Source organism: Brassica rapa, chromosome A08 (genome assembly GCF_000309985.2).
Source record: "Brassica rapa cultivar Chiifu-401-42 chromosome A08, CAAS_Brap_v3.01, whole genome shotgun sequence".
NCBI classification, from domain to species: Eukaryota; Viridiplantae; Streptophyta; class Magnoliopsida; order Brassicales; family Brassicaceae; genus Brassica; species Brassica rapa.
In genome coordinates this window covers 10645103-10663044 of record NC_024802.2, presented here as the reverse complement: position 1 = coordinate 10663044, position 17942 = coordinate 10645103, and the positions used below count along the sequence as shown (strand labels likewise).

Below are 17942 nucleotides of genomic sequence, written 5' to 3'. Positions count from 1 at the left end.
AATGTTTATTAATATTATTTTTAATTATTTATCATTGTTTAAAGAATAAATTTATCATAATTATAAAATAATTTATAAAATGCTTACAAAATGCAAGGCAAAGTTGCACTTTCAAGAGTTAAGTCGAGATCTGGATTAAAAATCCTAATAAATGGTAAAAAAAGGAAGCCGCAGACAAAAGCATTGAATGTTTGTCTACAAACAAGTTTTTCAGAATATTCCGTAGTCACGGTACGTAATTTTTATCTACTTTTTTTTGAAATACAAATTTTAAAATATATAAACTGCTACAATTATTTATTTTTTTGTATTTGCCAGATGGGTTGTGATGAGTTAGGAGACCGATGACGATATGTCAATTTAATATTATTTCATGTTCAATAAAATTTAGAAATTTATAAATTTATCAAATAATGTTAATCCGTCAAATTGCTTACAAATTTTATTTAATTTTTTGCAGGTTTCTAATTGAATTTGCTTTCTTTATCGAGAATTGTACTTCATAATTTATATTATTTATGGATAATATTTTGATTTTTATTATATTTTCTTTTAATATGTCTACATAAATGTTTGTTTATTATTTATGGAAAAATAATATTATTCACCTAAAATAAAGAATTACGACACATATACAATAAAAGTCTAATTAATGTGAATATAAAATTTGTTACTTCTAAAACTATACACTATTTATTCCATTTTTTGAATGAAAGTATCTTCTTAAACACACAAAATATTTTGTGACTTTGCAATTATACATACACACAATATCTGCCTCTTCCTATTGACGTTACTGTGTTCCCTCTCGTCCATCTCAAATATGAACTACCAACTTTTTTCCATGACTGATGAATTCTCCCAAAGACGGTGGTATTATGTTGTAAAATCTGTTACTTTTAAAAACAATGTAATATTTATCCATATTTAAATTTCTTATGCCCGCACAGGGTGCGGACCGGTCACCTAGTTATACTTAATCAATGTCAAAAATGTAACAAGATTTTATTATTACGTGGTGGTTATTTTTTATTTTGGTATATTAACTACGTCTAAAAACATAAAAGTGTTATAAAAATACATAATATAAACCATAAAATTTTAGATAATATATTGAATTATTTAATCGTATAAATCAAATATAAAAATAGATAACCATTTTATTTTACATTAAAATTTTGATCCATAAAAATACATTTACACGAACACACGAGTTATATTTTAAAAATATGGTCGTAACAGTTGACGGATCAAAAAAAATTATTCATTATAAATTCTAAAATGATTGCATTTAGAAATATATTAAATAATTATATAATATTATATATATATATATATATATAAAAATTTAAAAGCATATATTACCATTTATATAAAATAAATATTTTTTTTTGCAAATCAAAAATGAATATACGCGCAGGTGCCTCTTGCCTTTTGGTCATTGTGAGAAAAAAAAAAAAGACTCCCGTTTATTTACCTCTCGGTCACTAAATTTTCTCTCGAGTGAACTTCACGTTTAAAAAACCTACTATCAGATGTTTTTTGTTAAATTCAATACTAGCCGCAAGATTGAGGAAATAAGACACGTGTCAGTGTGGATGTAGCGGAATGAGCATCCATATTTTTTGTTTATAATTTAAATTTATTATTCGTTTGATTTCCCTGAGTAAATCGAATAATTAATCGATCATTCTCTCTCTCTCTCCCAATCTGCTTCACTCGCCAAACCTCTTTTCTTCGCCGGAACCCTAGGTCCGCCCCATCAGCTTGAATTTTCCGGTAAGTTTAACCTTCTTGACCACCGACGCAACGGATGCGAGAGGGTAGATAGTATTGACGAGTTTGCTATTGTTTTGGTGGAGCAGTAGATGAACGTGCGATTAGGGAACATCTGAGGTCGGTTTTCGTCGCCGAATGGAGGGAGGTAGCGTTTCTATACACTCGAGTTGAATTCATCTCTTTGTTTAAAGCTTTGATTTTTACACATGTTCTCTCATATATGTCAGGAATAGCCCCATGGATTATGATGACAGTGACTTTCAAAACCAGAATCTCCATTTAGCTGGTGAAGCTAACACTAAGTTTCCTCCGGTGTCTCTTCCAAGGTTTGATTTTGACGAGCATCTGAGGTTTGATAGTTTAGTCGAAACTGAGGCTTTTCTTGGTATTGAGGGTAACGAAGATAGTAACTGGATTGAGGATTTCTCTCGTGCAAGTAGTGGTGTAGTGTTTAGCTCAGCTGCAACTGAGTCTTGTGCCATTTCTAGGCATACTAATGTTTGGTCTGAGGCTACTTCCTCAGAATCCGTTGAAATGCTTTTGAATTCGGTTGGACAGGACGACCAAGTCATTGTAAGAGAGAAAGATAATTCTATCAAGAAATCTGGTGATCTAGGCTGCACAATGGATCAATTGGAGCCTGGCCTTGAGACTATTCTTTCCAAAGAGGAAACTCCCACCAACCCTTCTGTGGATGATACTCCAGCAGACTCCTGCAAGACAGATGCTGCACAGGAACAGGTCCCGCTGAAAGATGACTCACCAACTCTTGTGGAGGAGGAGCCGGAAGATAATGCCATTTTGGCTTCAAATACAGCCGCTGTGCCTGTAGAGGTTGTGGATACTGCTTGTCATGATAAGATAGGGACTGAGACAACGCATAGTCTTCTTGACCAAACCGTTGCGGAAAATAATGCAGTTTTAGCTCATGTGAGTTCTGCTGGTCTTGATACGATAGGAACTGAGACGACTGATAGTGTTCATAACCAAACCCTTACGGAAGAGGCATCCATGGAGGAAAACAATGTCGTTTTACCTTCAGATACCGGGACTGTAGAGGCTGTGGATACTGGTGGTCATGCCAATATAAGAACTGAGACTACTGATAGTCTTCTTGACCAAACAGAAGACGAAGCCAACACAGAATCAAGGATGGAAATCGATTGTAGCCACGGAACTGTACAGACTGGGGTTTCTGCTAGTGGTGAGTTGAATAATCATAATCAGACCACTTTGCTTCCAGAGCTTTTCAATGATGAAAATGATATCAGCGACCACACTGCTAAGTCTGATCTGAAGGATATGGAGCTATCTGATGTCACGGTACTAGAAAGAGGGGACCAAGCTCTCTCTTCTCTTGAGGTAGCTGAACCAGACGTTTCAGGGATCCAATGCCAAGATCTTCCTGTCAGCAGTGCCAATACCAGCGCAACAGTTGAAGCATCTTTGGAACTCACTGGGGTATTACCAAATATAACAAGCAGTGAACATGAATCTACTTTTCAGACTCAGACACATACAGAGATACTTCGAGTTGAGACTTCAGAAAGTGTTCATGTTTCGCAAATGGACTCAATGGTTGAATCCACAGATGGTGATGTGTCTAGGAAGGGTGACAATAAGAAAGGTAGTGCTCGCATATCTTATCTCAAACAAAACATGGAATTAGCTGTCAATGCCAATGATAGAGATCAGGATGCCAAGAGCTCTCAAGTCTTATCTGAAAGCTTTGTATCCGAGTCTGTTGGTTATGTTTCAAGAGACTCTGCATCCAAGCTGGTGGAGTCAAATTCTCAGTCTGACACCATTCCAAAAGAAAATCCAGGTAATTATGTTGTCTCATTCTTTTGATATATACTTTTATACTCTTGGTTCTGCATTTTTTTTTTTTTTTTTTTTTTTTTTTTTGGGTTTTGATATATCATAATTATTTATATATAAACCCTCTACATGTGTATGTGTATACATTTTATTTCTCAGGGACTATGATTGACATTAAAGAATGTGAAGCCTTTCCTCTCAAACCTGAAGAATCGCGACATCTAAGCCAAGATGGAGCTTCTGCTGTCAGTCTTACATCTTCAGTAGATTTACATATGGTGACTACATCATCTGAGGCTAATGAGCAAGTCAATTTCTCTGTAACCGAGAAGGTTTTATCTGGCGAACCTGAAAATTGCCAAACTGTTTCACCTGTGAAAGCAAGTAATTCAGGGATTCATATTGCACAACAACCTAGCAAGCATACTGAAGATACTCAGCAAAGTACACAATTTCTCCATGGTTGTCCTACCTCTGAAGGGTCAAAGGATGCAGTAGATGCTGATGCCGCTGGACAAGTTTTGCCTCAGCAGTGCGAGGAAACAATTTTAGAAAAAAATCTAACAGAAGTTGTAAACGTCCCTGGTAAATGTTTTTTTTTTTTTTTGCACGTGCTCTTTTCTTTGTATACTGTCGTTCCGTTAAGACCTTACCATATTTGCGTTTTCCTTAGAGACTCGGTCAATCCTGGACAAGGATGCCTTAAATGAAAACCCTAAAGCTAGCTCCTTGGCTAATCTTCGGACTGAAGCTGTGGCAGATTGCCAGGAAGAGGATAAGACTGCTGCATCCGGTAGGATTATGACATCTGCTACTTCTGTTTCATACCCCGCAGGTGAGTTTGTATGATCATGTGAAACTTTCTTTCTAGCAGTTTCTTCTGATTTTTTTTTTTAGAATGGTATATTTAGCAAGATACATATTAGGTATGTGAATATTTGTGAATTCATACAGATCAGGATGCCAAGAGCTCTCAAGTCTTATCTGAAAGCGTTGTGTCTGAGTCTGTTGGTTATGTTATAAGAGACTCCGCATCCAAGCTGGTGGAGTCAAATTCTCAGTCTGACACCATTCCAATAGACAAATCAGGTAATTATATTGTCTCATTCTTTTGATATATAGTTTCATACTCTTGGTTCGGTAATTGCATACAAAATTGATATATCATAATTACTTATTTATAACACTCTACATGTGTATGTGTATACCTTTTATTTCTCAGGGACAATGACTGACGGTAAAGAATGTGAAGCATTTCCTCTCAAACCTGAAGAATCGCAACATCTAAGCCAAGATGGAGCACCTGCTGCCAGTCTTACATCTGCAGTAGATTTACATATGGTGCCTACATCATCTGAGGCTAATGAGCAAGTCAATTTCTCTGTAACCGGGAAGGTTTCATCTGCCGAACCTGAAAATTGTCAAACTGTTCCACCCGTGGAAGCAAGTAATTCAGGGGGTCATATTGTACAACAGCCTAGGAAGCAGACTGAAGATACTCACCAAAGTTCACAATTTGTCGAAGGCTGTCCTGCCTCTGAAGGGCCAAAGGATGCAGTAGATGCTGATGCCGCTGGCCATGTTTTGCCTCAGCAGTGTGAGGGAAGAATTTTAGAAGAAAATCTAACAGAAGTTGTAAACGTCCCTGGTAATGTTTTTTTTTTGGCCGTAGTATTTGCACGTGTAGTCTTTTCTTTGTATATTGTCCTTCCGTAAAGACCTTACCATATTTGTTTACCCTTTGATGGTTCGATTTATGTTGAAGTAATCTCTTTTCTTTTGCGTTTTCCCCAGAGTCTCAGTCAGTTCTGGACAACGATGCCATAAATGAAAACCCTAGTGCTAGCTCCTTGGCTAAGACTGCTACCGGTGGGATTAAGACAGTTGCGACTCCTGTTTCACACCCCACAGGTGAGTGTGTATGATCATGTAGCAGCAAGAAGTTTCTTCTGATTTTTTAGAATGGTTTATTAAAAAGATACATATTAGGTGTGTTTCCACGATAGTATCAATAATCTGTGTAAATTTTAAATAAGAGAATGTGTCTGTTAAAAAATGCAGTTACTATAAACTTATGACTAAGTTTTACCGGTCTTGATCTTGGGACGACCAATGCTTTTCCTTTTCTAGATTCGTGGAATAAAAGAATGTGCACTCATCGAAAATATATACCTGTCCTTGCGGATATTGCAGGTGGTGTAATTGAAGTAGGAGTGTCCTGTGCTTCTACAAGTTCTGAGCCTTTTGTAAAGTCCCATGTTACTGGAACTGAAAACGCTGCTACAGATTTAGGGTCTCATGTCATTTCTTCCCCAGCTCGTAAGATGACCGAACTACAACTTAATAAGACAGAGGATCAGAATACTTTGAGTTTGATGGCTACCGAATCTCCGGTCTTGGATAGAAACCCGACCTCCAGCAGTGGGCTGAACTTGACTTCCGATACAAGGAAAGCAGTGGAAATTTCCGAAACTACCCTTGTCTCTCCGGTACGTCCGATCTATATCTCAACATAGTTTCATCACTAGACAAAGCGAATGCTGTTACATTATGTTTTTATCATCCTTACGTAGCATATGCTTTTGTTTATTCAGATGGTGGTGGGATCTCTGTCAAAATCTAGCTTAGAGAAAACAGCTGCGAAGTCTTCGAAAACAAAATCTGAGCGTAAACCCAGGGGAACACCTAAATCTGCAGGAAAAGAGACTTCTAGAAAAGGAAATAGTGTAAAGGGAGCTGCACCTTTTCAACATTTTCAAAGTGCAGGCAAAGCAAATGCTGTTAATCAGAGTTCTGGTTCTTCTATTCAAATCACACACTCTACTGAGAAACAGCAAAGTCTTCAGACTCCTGTTCTTAATTCGTTTGGTACCCTTTCAGCCCCCACGACTAGTCTACCGGAAATGAATTCTACTGCTCCCTCAAGCATTTTTCGTCGACCTTTCACTGACTCGCAACAAGTGCAACTACGTGCACAGATTTTTGTTTATGGTGGTCTAATGTAAGTTCTATGTTACGTGCTCGTAAGTTTTGTTGAGTCAGAGAGACTCAGTAGCGATCTCATTCAGAGTTCTTGCACATCTTACTGTCTTACAAAATTATAATTGTTTTGTTTTTTTTTCTCCCGTTACAGCCAAGGGACAGCACCCGATGAAGCTTATATGATATCTGCATTTGGTGGTGCAGGTAAGACTATTATTCTCTTAACCTATTGTATTACCCATTTTTGAGACAAAGCATGTTCATTCTGAACTTCTCTAGATGGTGGGAGAGGCACTTGGGAGAAAGCATGGCGTGCTTGTGCTGTGAGGGCTCAGAGAATGCGTGTTTCTAGTCCTGAAACGCCATTGCAATCACGTGCAGGTTTCTAGTTCGATTTATTCAGCTCTTATGGTTATATTTTATTTCTCAGCTCTGCTGCTGTTTGCATTCCGTAGCTAAATACCCGAAACTGCATTCCAGGGAAGACAGAGACCCCGTCAATGAGTCACACCAGTAGCAAAGTGAGTTCAGCGACGAAACCCATAATTCCACTCTCATCACCTTTATGGAGTTTGTCAACTCCCCTCGAAACTTTACAATCAAGAAGCATTCAGAGAGGTTCAGCTGCTGCACCACTGCCTTCTTCATCACATGCTCATCAAGCTGCATCAGTTACGAATATTGGACATAATACGGCTTGGATGTCCCCTCTCCCTTACCCCAGCCCGTGGCTTGCTTCTCCGCAGACCAGTGGGTTCGATGTTGGTTCTCGTTTCCCCGTTTTCCCGATCACCGAATCTGTAAAATTGACACCCACAAAAGAATCTTCCTTGCCTTACTCTGGCGGTAAGCATGTTCTGAGTGGAACTTCAGGCAATGTTTTCAAAGGGACGCAAACACTTGAGCCAGCCAGTACAGTTGTAGCACCTGCTCAACACTCCACTGGGACGAAATCAAGGAAACGGAAGAAAATGCCAGTCTCTGTGGAGTCTGATCCAAGCATTTTGAATTCGCTACAGCAGACAGAAGTAGTGGTCTCACCTCTTGTTTCTATATCAACACCTGTACCTATTACAGCTGCTCCGGGTAGTCTGACTTCTAACGCAGGCACACTGGCCAGTGTTGATTCCATCTCTGCAGTCCCTATGAACCTGGTATCTACGTTCCCTGGGAAGAAAATGAAATCATCTTTGCAATCCCCAATTTTTGGTGGTAACCTTGTATCTGAAGTTAAGCAGAGATCTGTGTTGCCGGCAGATACCATTGATAAGCTTAATGAGGCTAAGATGCATGCAGAGGATGCTTCTGCTCTCGCTACTGCAGCCGTTAGTCACAGCGAATACGTATGGAAGCAGATAGAGCAACAGAGGCATGCTGGCCTCCAGCCAGAAACTCAAGGCAGATTAGCTTCCGCTGCTGTTGCCATAGCTGCTGCCGCTGCAGTGGCAAAGGCTGCAGCTGCCGCCGCCAATGTCGCAGCTAATGCGGCGTTTCAGGCAAAATTAATGGCTGAAGAAGCATCCCTTCCTAGTGTTTCTTATCAGGGTAATGATCTCCACAAGTCAAATGATGTACTAACTCAAGGCCAGGGTACCCCTGCTTCTGTCTTGAAGGGTGAAGGTGCAGTGGTCAGCTCCAGTCCGTTCCTTAGTGCTGCCAGAGAGGCGGCTAAGAAGAGGGTCGAGGCTGCCACAGCGGCCACCAAACGAGCTGAAAATGTGGAGTCTATTGTTAAGGCAGCAGAACTGGCATCAGAGGCGGTTTCACAAGCTGGAATACTTGTTTCAATGGGTCATCCTCCGTCGCTCAATAAGCTGGTGGAGGTGGGTCCAAGTAATTATTGGAGGCAGGCTCAAGAATCTGAGAAAGCGCAGCCTTGTAAAGTGGGTGTATTAGAAAAAGAAACTGAGACTACTAGTGATAGAGGTTTTGCTAGTCCCAGCACTGCGCATACTGAGTTGGATGGCTCCGTGAGAGCAGCTGATGGTCTAGGTCTAGTTTCTGCCACTGGAAAGAAAACAAATGGACAGAAAGGTCATATAAGTGCAGACGTGGCTAAACACACTGCTGTAGTTTTCGAGCCAGAAGTTGGGTCAAAATCTTCGATTGACACCCAGACTGAAAGTGAGCAGATTATGAAAAAAACAAACGACGAGTGCATCAAGGAAGGTTCTCATGTAGAGGTTTGTGCTATGTTTGCATATATACACTTTCTATAGCAAACTGCTCGCTGCTGGTTGTGTTTCTTTTTGTAATGGAGATAAAAAATTTCTATGTAGGTTTTCAAGGAAGGACCTGAATTAAGAACCGCATGGTACTCTGCCAATGTATTGAGCTTAGAGGATGGGAAAGCTTATGTGCTGTTCAGTGACCTTTCTGTAGAACAAGGTTTATTAGTTGGCCATAAATTTTTTTATGTTGTCCTTGCAGTGATCGGTATTTGATCGTTATCTTTCATTTACTTTACATATTGCTCCAAGTGTATGATATATATGTAACCGTATATAATCACCCACTTTCCATTATTATATTTTATGCATGTGCAGTACTCTATTAGTTGATCCGATTCTTTTATCTCTTATCAGGAACAGATAAGCTGAAGGAGTGGGTAGCCCTCAAAGGTGAAGGTGATGAGGCCCCGAAAATAAGAACTGCTCGTTCTATTACTGCCCTGCCATATGAAGGAACCAGGAAGAGGCGTAGAGCTGCCATTGGGGATCCTGTGTGGAAAATTGGAGATAGGGTAGACTCGTGGGTTCATGACAGGTAACAGCAATGATCCCACAACACAAAATCTGAATTGTTTTGAATTTTCCGTTTTGTGAAATCCTATTCTATTCGTTCCACTAACTTTGGAAGCTTTATCTATGTGTTTTGTTCTCCTTTAGTTGGTTGGAGGGTGTTATCACGGAGAAGAACAAAAATGATGAAAATACAGTGACTGTGCATTTTCCAGGTTCGTAAAGACGTGTGATGAAGATATCTCATTTTCATGTTCTAAACTGTTTGTCACTTTTCTTTTTGGCAGCACAAGGAGAGACTTTGACTATCAAAGTTTGGAATCTTCGTCCTTCTCTTGTATGGAAAGATGGAAGGTGGATTGAATGTTCTACTTCAGGAGAAAACATCAGCTCGTCACATGAGGTACTACTATGACCCTTCTGTGAAGCTAGAAGCTTCGTTTTGGATGCTTTGCTATTTTGAATGACTCGAAAATTTGAATTGCAGGGTGATACTCCAAAGGAGAAGCGTCCTAGACTAGGAGCTCCATCTCCTGTGGCTGAAGGAAAAGACACAAAAATGGAAACTGTCGTTGGTCCGGATTTAGGTAAACCGCCTCAGACTGGTGTTCTTGACCTCGGTGTTTCAGAGACTACATTTAACATCGGGAGAAAGGAGGGCAATCCTGGTCCACTCCGAATGAAGAGAACCGGTTTGCAAACGCAGGGAGCAAAAGTGATCTATGGTGTCCCTAAACCTGGAAAGACAAGGAAGTTCATGGACGTGAGCAAACACTACATTTCAGAGGCGAGCAATCAAACTCGGAAACAGAAGGAACCAGCTAAGGCTGTGAAACCAATTGTGCCCCAAAATCCAGGACCAGGGAGCTGGAGATTGCCTTCTAAACCGAGAGAAAAACAGACAACAACAACAACGAAGCCCAAGACTTTCAAACCTGCGCCCAAGACCAAAGAGAAGCCGGTTGCTGCACCTAGGATAATTCCCCGCAAGGACTCTCGTAATACAACATCCTCAAATATGGAATCTGAAGATGCCGTTGGTCAGAGTGGAGAGAACAAAGGTCCTGCATCAACTTCCAGGGATCCAGCCAAGGGAACAGGGGAAGAGCAAATCACATCATCTTCACAACAAGGCCAAGATAGTTCCTCCTCGACCACTACTGGGAAAGGGAAAGTGGCTCCTACTGCAGGGAGGTTACCCAAGATTGAAGAGGCCAAGGCGTTGGATGATAATTCTTCAAAAGCATCAGATGGAATGGAACCACGTAGGTCTGTCCGCAGGATTCAGCCAACTTCTAGAGTAAGTATACAGGACACTACATTAATTTCTATATGGCAATCACTTTAATTTACTTTTGAGTTTATGTGCGCTTCTCTCCAGCTACTTGAAGGTCTGCAAACATCGATGATGCCCTCAAAGATTCCTTCCATGTCACACAGCAGAAGTCACCAAAGTCAAAGGAAACAGTAACTTTAGAGGTGATGTTATATAGTGTCTAGTAAAATGACTTGGAGGCAACCATATTGAGCTAACACTATATAGATTTTGTTTTTGGCAGGCAAGTAGGTAATGGAAGGAGCAAAAGCTAAGAAGAAGAAAGAGGCAGTCTCTGCTGCTGTTAGGTTGTCCTAAATTTAATATCGAGCTCTGAGAAAAATACTTTCGTTGTTGGTTAGGGGAAAGATGATATGTTATTGTAGGTGTGTGCTTATGATTTTTAAGTTAGATTCTACCTCAGTCTGTGTGACTCAGAGAGGTAAGACAACTGTTGTTTGAATAAAACAACTGTTTTATTATTGCCAAGTACCATCATCTTCCCTGGCTACCTTTCCTCCTATCATAAGTATAGTATGATGAAAAAATACACTTGTTTCACATTTATTTAAGATTATGATATGCAGCTGAATTATTACACAGTTGCGATAATTGATTAGTTTTATTGCAATACAAAGAAGCTGTTACAGGAATGAATCATCATCATCATCAGCCAGTTGAAGCTTTCTCGTTCTTCATTATCATATGGAAGGATTTGACTTTGTCTTCCTCTACGATCTCTCTGAGAACATCATCTTCAATCTTTTCAGCTTGCCACTGTGACGGGTCCTCTACAAATTCTTCGCTGAAAATCATACTTGAGACCCACTCTTTCCACGTCGTCCTCCTGTATTTGTCTTCCTCAAGTGTTCCTCTGGACAAGAGCTGGTAAACGTACACCACTTTCTGCTGTCCTGGTCTGAACGCGCGTGCTATTGCTTGCTTTGTCTTGGAAGGATTCCACTCCGAGTCAAGCATGATCACCCTCGAAGCAGCAGTTAGACTGATCCCTTCTGCACAGGCTGTGATGGAAGCCAGCAGAACACGAGAAGGACCTCCATGCTCTTCGAATTTGTCTATCACTCTGCCTCTGTCAAACAGCTCAAGATCCCCTGTTAAGGTAAGGATCTCTCTCCCTCTCTTCCACCTGAACACATTCTCAAACAGCTCAAGAAACAGGCGGATCGGCGCAATGTTGTGGCAGAAGATGAGAATTTTCTCCCTCTTGACCACCCTAAACACGAGATTGAGCACAAACATGACTTTGGATCCTTTCTTGGCGTCATGCTTGAGCTTCTCGATCTCGAAAAGCTCCTCAGGGTTGAAGAACTTGGCGCAACACGTGGAGGTTTTAACCAGCCAAGGATGGATAGCTGCTAAGGTTATGAGAAGCTCCAGTTCCAGGGGATAACCATGGTAAGTCGACATCACCGTCTGAAGTTTTGTAAGAGTCTTGTGCTGTAAATCTGTGGAGTTCATCAACAACGTGTAGATCTGCAAACCAGGAAGAACATCACCGCTTCCGCTTCCACTTCCTTCATAGTTATCAATGAAACCGCTGGTCATGTTCCTCAACATGTTAAGACCTTGCAACCGCTCGTCTCCAACTTTTGTGTCAATCTTCTTGGCTATAATGTCAAGGAAGAACTTCCTGGCTCTGTTTTCAATCAAGTGAGGCGCCTTTTGAACAGTTTGGTTGGTATTGAACTTCTCGTCCAACTCCATTAGAACCTCATGAATAAACTTGGGTCTAGCCAAGCACAAAGTGTTGAAGTACTCACAGAAGTTGTTCTGAAACAATGTACCAGACAGCAGAACCCTCAAGTCAGTGTCAACTTTCATCAAAGCCTTGCGCAATCTCGACTTGGTACTCCTCGGATTGTGTCCCTCGTCTAGAACCAGAAGCCCCGGAGATTCTCTCAGTACCTTAGCCATGTACTTCCTGTGAGCAAACTTGGAATCTTCTCTCATTAATGTTAGAAACGAAGTGTAACCCATTACAAGAACACTAGGCTGAGCATGCCACTTCTGAATCTTGTCCAAACAGTCGATAACATGACTAACATCTTGGCTCGGTTTTGGAATCCCCTTGAACTGAATCTTGTTCTCTTTGGCTACACAGTAGGTTCTACGGCCATGGATCAGGTGAACGGGAACTGGAATCTCCCATTTAATGAACTCCTTGTACCATGTGTACAAAGTTGTTTTGGGAGCAAGAACCAAAGGCCTCTTCCCAGGGAATATCTTCAAGTAGCTTGCGAGAAAAGCTATGATGAGAAATGTTTTGCCAGCTCCTGGGGTATGAGAAACCACGCAGCCACCTATCTTATCTGAACTCGGATCCATCATGGAGGGAACCACTGACCCAGCTAGGTTTCTCCAGAGAAACTCAAAAGCTTTCTTCTGGTGCATGTGAAGTTTTCTCCTAAGCTGTGGTATTAGTGACCAAACGTTCTCGCTTTCTTCAGGTGAAGGAACCTCTAAGGTAGCCACAGGCATAGTGAAACTGCGTCTCTCATCTCCGTCTTGTTTCACATTAGTGTCGATGTCTTCTTCGTTGATATGCTTAGCCTCTGTGGTCCATTTCTTTTGTCGCGCCTGTCGATAAAAATGTACATGATTAGAACACTACTGGTTACAAAATAAATGCATCTTCCAGAGTTTCACTACTTACAAAAGGTGCAGAAACATCTCTTATCTCCGATCCTACATGACCACATAATTTGCAACACATTCCTATTTCTTCATTCAGTTCATAATCATGTTCACAACCACTTGTCGCTTTCTGGAACGCCTCATTATCCACTCTCAACTGAAATTTTCAAAATCTTATATGAGTTGAAAAAAAACGCAAGAAATCAAATATTTCCAAAAAAGAACAACATTACCTCATTGTCATCAAGAATGTAAGAAGAAGCCATACATAGTTCCATCTCCCTCCACAACATCTCATTCTCTGACGTCTCTCCCTCACTATCATCATCCTCACTCGACCCGTCTTCATCTTCCACTGTAGTGCTTGTGGGGTTCTTTAACGCTTCCCATTGCTCAACAACACTGTTTGTTTCCTTCTTGGCTGCAATTGTGGAGTCAATATTACTCATGTATGATTCTATCAGCTCGTTATAAGCACCTGCGCTCAATGTTCTCCTCTTAAATATCTGCGGTTCATCAGAATGTCCGGTTTTCCCATAACCGGACCTTATCCGGGAGTGTGATCCTGTTCCTTTTTGGACCGAGGACTTGCTCATGTTGTCAATCCAACCCAAGTCAGATTCCATCTCATCCATTTCCGACAACATCTTCTTCTTACCGTATTTAGAAGGTTTACTACGATACCTATCCATCTCATCTATCAAATTGCTTCCAGAGAATCCACCACTACATAAACTGTTTGCATTGAAACCAAACTGTTCCAATGGTATAGGGTCAAACACAGGAGTGAAGGGGATAACTGAGAGCTCGCGGCTTCCACCACTTCCATCTCTTTTCTTCATCTTCATCTTCATCATCATCTTCTTCTTCCTCGCTGTTTTGTCTACCAAAACAATCTCACTTTCCTTACGTTTACTGAATCCCTTTGTGTTGCTCTCTTTCCCAAAGAAGTGTGATAAGGGTAAGTACAAATCATCATCTGAATCTCTATCATCATTACTATCTTCATCATCACCTTCTTCGTCATCAGTCCATGTGCTGTACTTATATGGCATAAGCCTTACCCATCCATCCTTTGAATCTGGCTGAACCCCAGAGAAACCATATCTATCAGGCCTCATGTTTCTTCTCTTGGATCGTCGCAGCTCCATCACCTCCTCCTCCTCTTCACTTTCCTCCTCCTCTACATGAACATAATCCAGAGCAAGAGTAGTATCATCCTCATCTGGATTGAATGTAACCACCTTTGACAAGTAAACTCCATCTTCCACCGTGATATTCATTGCACTCAAACAAGAACTACTACTAGACTCTTCATCCGTCATAATCAGATACACCATCTTGTTTTGGATAGTTTTGATATGGAACACAGTGTTTTTCAAGACTGATGTAACAAGAAGCCAAGAAAGATCAGGCATGAATTTGCCGAGTGTAAGCCTTGTTTTCACTAGTGATGCACTGTCCTCGGAGTATCTCCATCTGTAGAACCGGTCCACGCTTTGTTCCTTTGGAAACTTTTGGAGAATGGAGATTTGGTCCAGTCCCATGACCACAGAAGCTCTATTCATCCTATGCTTCTCCGAACTGATGCAGCCTTGGTCTATATAGATGCTGACGTGGAACTCACACAAGCACTCAGGTTCATGAGGCTTCCTCTCTATGGATACAATCTTTGCATCAACCCATACCTACACCACACACACAGAGAGAATCTCACAACAAGAAACCAAAATGCGCAAGGGAAGTAAATGTATATACATACCGGCTCCAAGTCATCCTCTGGAGTCACTTCATCTTTCTGATAGAGAACACAAACATCAACACCGTGCCGTAGAAAAGTGGTGCAGTCGATAGTAGTGGCCTTTCTTGATCTAAGACGAAGCTTTTGGAAAGGTTTTACATCATCCAGTACATGCCCGTTCTCAAAAAGTCGCATGGTCATCGATCCACTCTCGACTCTTAAGTACTCCACCGCCTTCCATGTCCCTGAACAGAACACCTCGAAAGCTGCACACAACAAACAGATGATGATGATGATAATAAATCACTTACTTCACCTCTAAATGCAGAACATTTTTAGGTGAAACAAATGGAAACATATAAAGCATCTTACGACATGGATCAAACGTATGGTTCAACTGATAGTAACGCTTTCTCTTCATGTTTTCAGTCACATACAATCTCCTCCTGCAGTGTAACAAATAAAATAGAACAGTCAAAATATGAAACTCTCACATATAATGTTTACCACCAAACAATCATAGAATCTATCAACATTCATCGACAATTAAAAAAAAAAATATTGCATCTATCACAAGATGCAGACTTATATATATATATATATATTCATCATAAATCATGATAAAAAGCTCCAAATTTTATATTGAAGTACAGACAAACCCCAAGATCTTTTCCGGAACAGAGAGTCAAAAAGAAACAGAACATATGACATGTGCTTGAAACATGATCATATTGTTTATGTCCAACTTTGTGTTATGGTTTCTGGAAAGAGACAAAACAAACGATGATCATGTACGGTACAGACAAAAATCCAGATTGAGAAAGAAAAAAACACAAACTCATCATCATGATAATATATGTGGTGTAAAGGATCAGAGCACAGAATCAACCAATCACCACCTTGTGAGTGAAGTGAGATGGAGTTTGTGGGATTGACCAGAAGAGGAAATTAGATTAAAAGAAAATGATCAAAATCGAAAAGGACGGCGAAGAATACAATACCACACACACACACACTCGCTCAGAATCTCGGGCAGTGTGTAACTTTTTCTCTCTCTCTTTTTGCATGAATTTGCGCAGAATCGATATAAAGTGATGAGAGATAAAAAAGGTGAGATTGAAAGTGACTGAAGAGGAGTGTTTTATGTAAGGACCGATGGCAAATTCGTCATTTCACTAGACCTGCTTTTAATTTGGGAAATATACTCCTTTGACTATATATTGGATTTTTCTTCCTAGATTGTTAGATTTCCTCGTCGGTAGATTTTTTTTTCTTGCTTGGTAGAGAGAGGGGATCATCAGCTCAGCTGCCACCGTTTCTGTCACAGTTTTCATCATTCTCACATGTTACTCAGCTGTGGACGTCATGAGCCCTGATTATCACTAAACCTAATGATTATAAATTTTAATGCAAGGTTTATTTTCTATTTTAACTACAAAACTAGACAATTATTGGGTTGTATACACACACGAAGAGCTAATATAAATTTTAGTATAAGGTGTTTCAAAAAACACACACACACACGAAGAGATACTCCATACGCTTAAAACCTCATACAATGGTAGCATTTGTTGCTTGGACTTCCAGTGTTAGCCATACACAGATACACTCATCTCATCGTCATTCTCTTTTTCCATCTTTACCTAATCTTCGTTCAAGACTTTTTTGAACGAATCTCTTCATTTTCTTTTACCATATTGATTACTACTTTCCAAATATGTCTCCTTTTTTTTTTTTGTTTGCTAGGAATGTAAATATCATATAAATATGAGAAGGTTCAGATATACAAGATAGCTACAAGATATCACCTTGGCAAAAAAAGATAAAAAACAAGGGGATACATAATTGAGAAAGAAATGATCAAGAGAAGGTTAAGAAAGCCATCGAACCATAAGACCTTCAAAGCGCTTTCTTCCCCTTCTTCCTGTGATTACGTTGCGGACCTCGCGATCAATGAGCCTAACGACGGTGTGAGGGGGTAGACAGACTCCATTGTGTAGGCTGTTATTCCTCTGCTTCCATAAATGATACACTGTCGCCTGGGCCGCCACCATTTTTAGTGTTGAAGGCGTTGCTGAAGAGGGTTTTCTGATCCATGACATAAGCTCTGTCCAAGAGTAGAAGAGGTGAGACCTATTGAGCTTCTGTAGGATATGGTGCCAAACAAATTCCGCATAACCACAAGTGATTAATAGATGGTTCCTAGACTCAGCAGCAGTGGTACACAGACAGCAGGACGGTTGGATATTCAGGCCCCATCTGATCAGCCTATCCTTTGTTGGGAGACGGTTCAGGTTTGCAACCCACATAGTGAAAGCATGCTTTGGTATGTGTCCTTTAAACCAGATAGTCTGAGCCCACTGTTTAAAAGTTGAGCGAGGTCTAAGCATATCCCAAGTTTTGCCTGACGAGAAGCCATGACAGTCGGTTCCGTTAACAATCCACATATTAGAGTCCGGTTCAGCAGAGGCATGAGGAGGCATGACAGTTGTTAGATGGATATGAAGAGCTAGAGCACTGTCTGACCTAGGTTGTGGCAGCGTCCAGTTCACGCCGTCTGAGGCTTCGGACACTGTGGCTGTTAGTGGTATTCTCAAATTACAAGGACCAGTGGGTCCAATGTGATCCAGAAGCCGTCCAAAAGGGGTCCAACAGTCGTACCAGAAGCTTGCACTGTCACCATTTCCCACTCGACACTTTAGAAACTGTTGCGCGATAGGTCTTAGTGATAGTAACACATTCCAAGTCCAAGTATCTGTCGACCTTGGCTGTGCAGCCCAGAAGCTCACTCCCTGAAGGTGATGAGACTTGTGCCATTGAGACCAAAGAGAGCCGTTGTTCTCGATCAGTAGCCATATATAGCGCAGACAGAATACCTCATTCCAGACAGTAAACCTGCGAAGCCCAA

General features: G+C 40.6%; 2 protein-coding genes across 12 annotated transcripts; one reads left to right on the top strand and one right to left on the bottom strand.

Moving 5' to 3' along the window:
* Positions 1-1551: 1551 nt before the first annotated feature.
* LOC103834006 (mucin-17) lies at positions 1552-11210 on the top strand. 6 transcript variants are annotated; one of them, XM_033276846.1, is made up of 21 exons: positions 1552-1779; positions 1866-1924; positions 2007-3604; positions 3760-4185; positions 4274-4435; positions 4555-4689; positions 4823-5248; positions 5395-5511; positions 5794-6089; positions 6195-6601; positions 6734-6786; positions 6862-6963; positions 7063-8100; positions 8137-8765; positions 8862-8970; positions 9168-9348; positions 9471-9538; positions 9611-9726; positions 9811-10623; positions 10705-10802; positions 10883-11210. In XM_033276846.1, the coding sequence occupies exons 3-20, from the start codon at positions 2017-2019 to the stop codon at positions 10792-10794; spliced, it is 6756 nt and encodes a 2251-aa protein (XP_033132737.1). In that variant the 5' UTR covers positions 1552-1779; positions 1866-1924; positions 2007-2016; the 3' UTR covers positions 10795-10802; positions 10883-11210. The 6 variants fall into 6 exon arrangements, with proteins under 6 accessions (XP_033132737.1, XP_033132734.1, XP_033132736.1 ...); XM_033276843.1 differs by having other exon boundaries at positions 7063-8765; XM_033276845.1 differs by having other exon boundaries at positions 7063-8765; positions 10867-11136.
* On the bottom strand, positions 11179-16133 carry LOC103834007 (SNF2 domain-containing protein CLASSY 1). 6 transcript variants are annotated; one of them, XM_009110063.3, is made up of 7 exons: positions 15934-16065; positions 15694-15795; positions 15407-15480; positions 15056-15300; positions 13527-14981; positions 13313-13450; positions 11308-13236 (listed from the first exon to the last, which is right to left on the bottom strand). In XM_009110063.3, exons 3-7 carry the CDS (start codon positions 15453-15455, stop codon positions 11308-11310), a joined length of 3816 nt encoding a protein of 1271 aa, XP_009108311.1. In that variant the 5' UTR covers positions 15456-15480; positions 15694-15795; positions 15934-16065. The 6 variants fall into 6 exon arrangements, with proteins under 6 accessions (XP_009108313.1, XP_009108311.1, XP_009108312.1 ...); XM_009110064.3 differs by having other exon boundaries at positions 15873-15994; XM_009110065.3 differs by lacking the exon at positions 15694-15795 and having other exon boundaries at positions 11179-13236; positions 15934-16133.
* Between the last annotated feature and the right edge of the window lie 1809 nt (positions 16134-17942).

Coding starts and splice junctions, on each gene's coding strand:
- LOC103834006 (XM_033276843.1), top strand. CDS start 2,017: ATGGATTATGATGACAGTGACTTTCAAAACCAGAATCTCCATTTAGCT. Junction 8,766..8,861: donor AGGAAGGTTCTCATGTAGAG/GTTTGTGCTATG, acceptor ATTTCTATGTAG/GTTTTCAAGGAAGGACCTGA. Junction 10,624..10,704: donor GGATTCAGCCAACTTCTAGA/GTAAGTATACAG, acceptor GCTTCTCTCCAG/CTACTTGAAGGTCTGCAAAC.
- LOC103834007 (XM_009110065.3), bottom strand. CDS start 15,455: ATGAAGAGAAAGCGTTACTATCAGTTGAACCATACGTTTGATCCATGT. Junction 15,301..15,406: donor CCATACGTTTGATCCATGTC/GTAAGATGCTTT, acceptor TGTTGTGTGCAG/CTTTCGAGGTGTTCTGTTCA. Junction 13,237..13,312: donor GAGATGTTTCTGCACCTTTT/GTAAGTAGTGAA, acceptor TTTTATCGACAG/GCGCGACAAAAGAAATGGAC.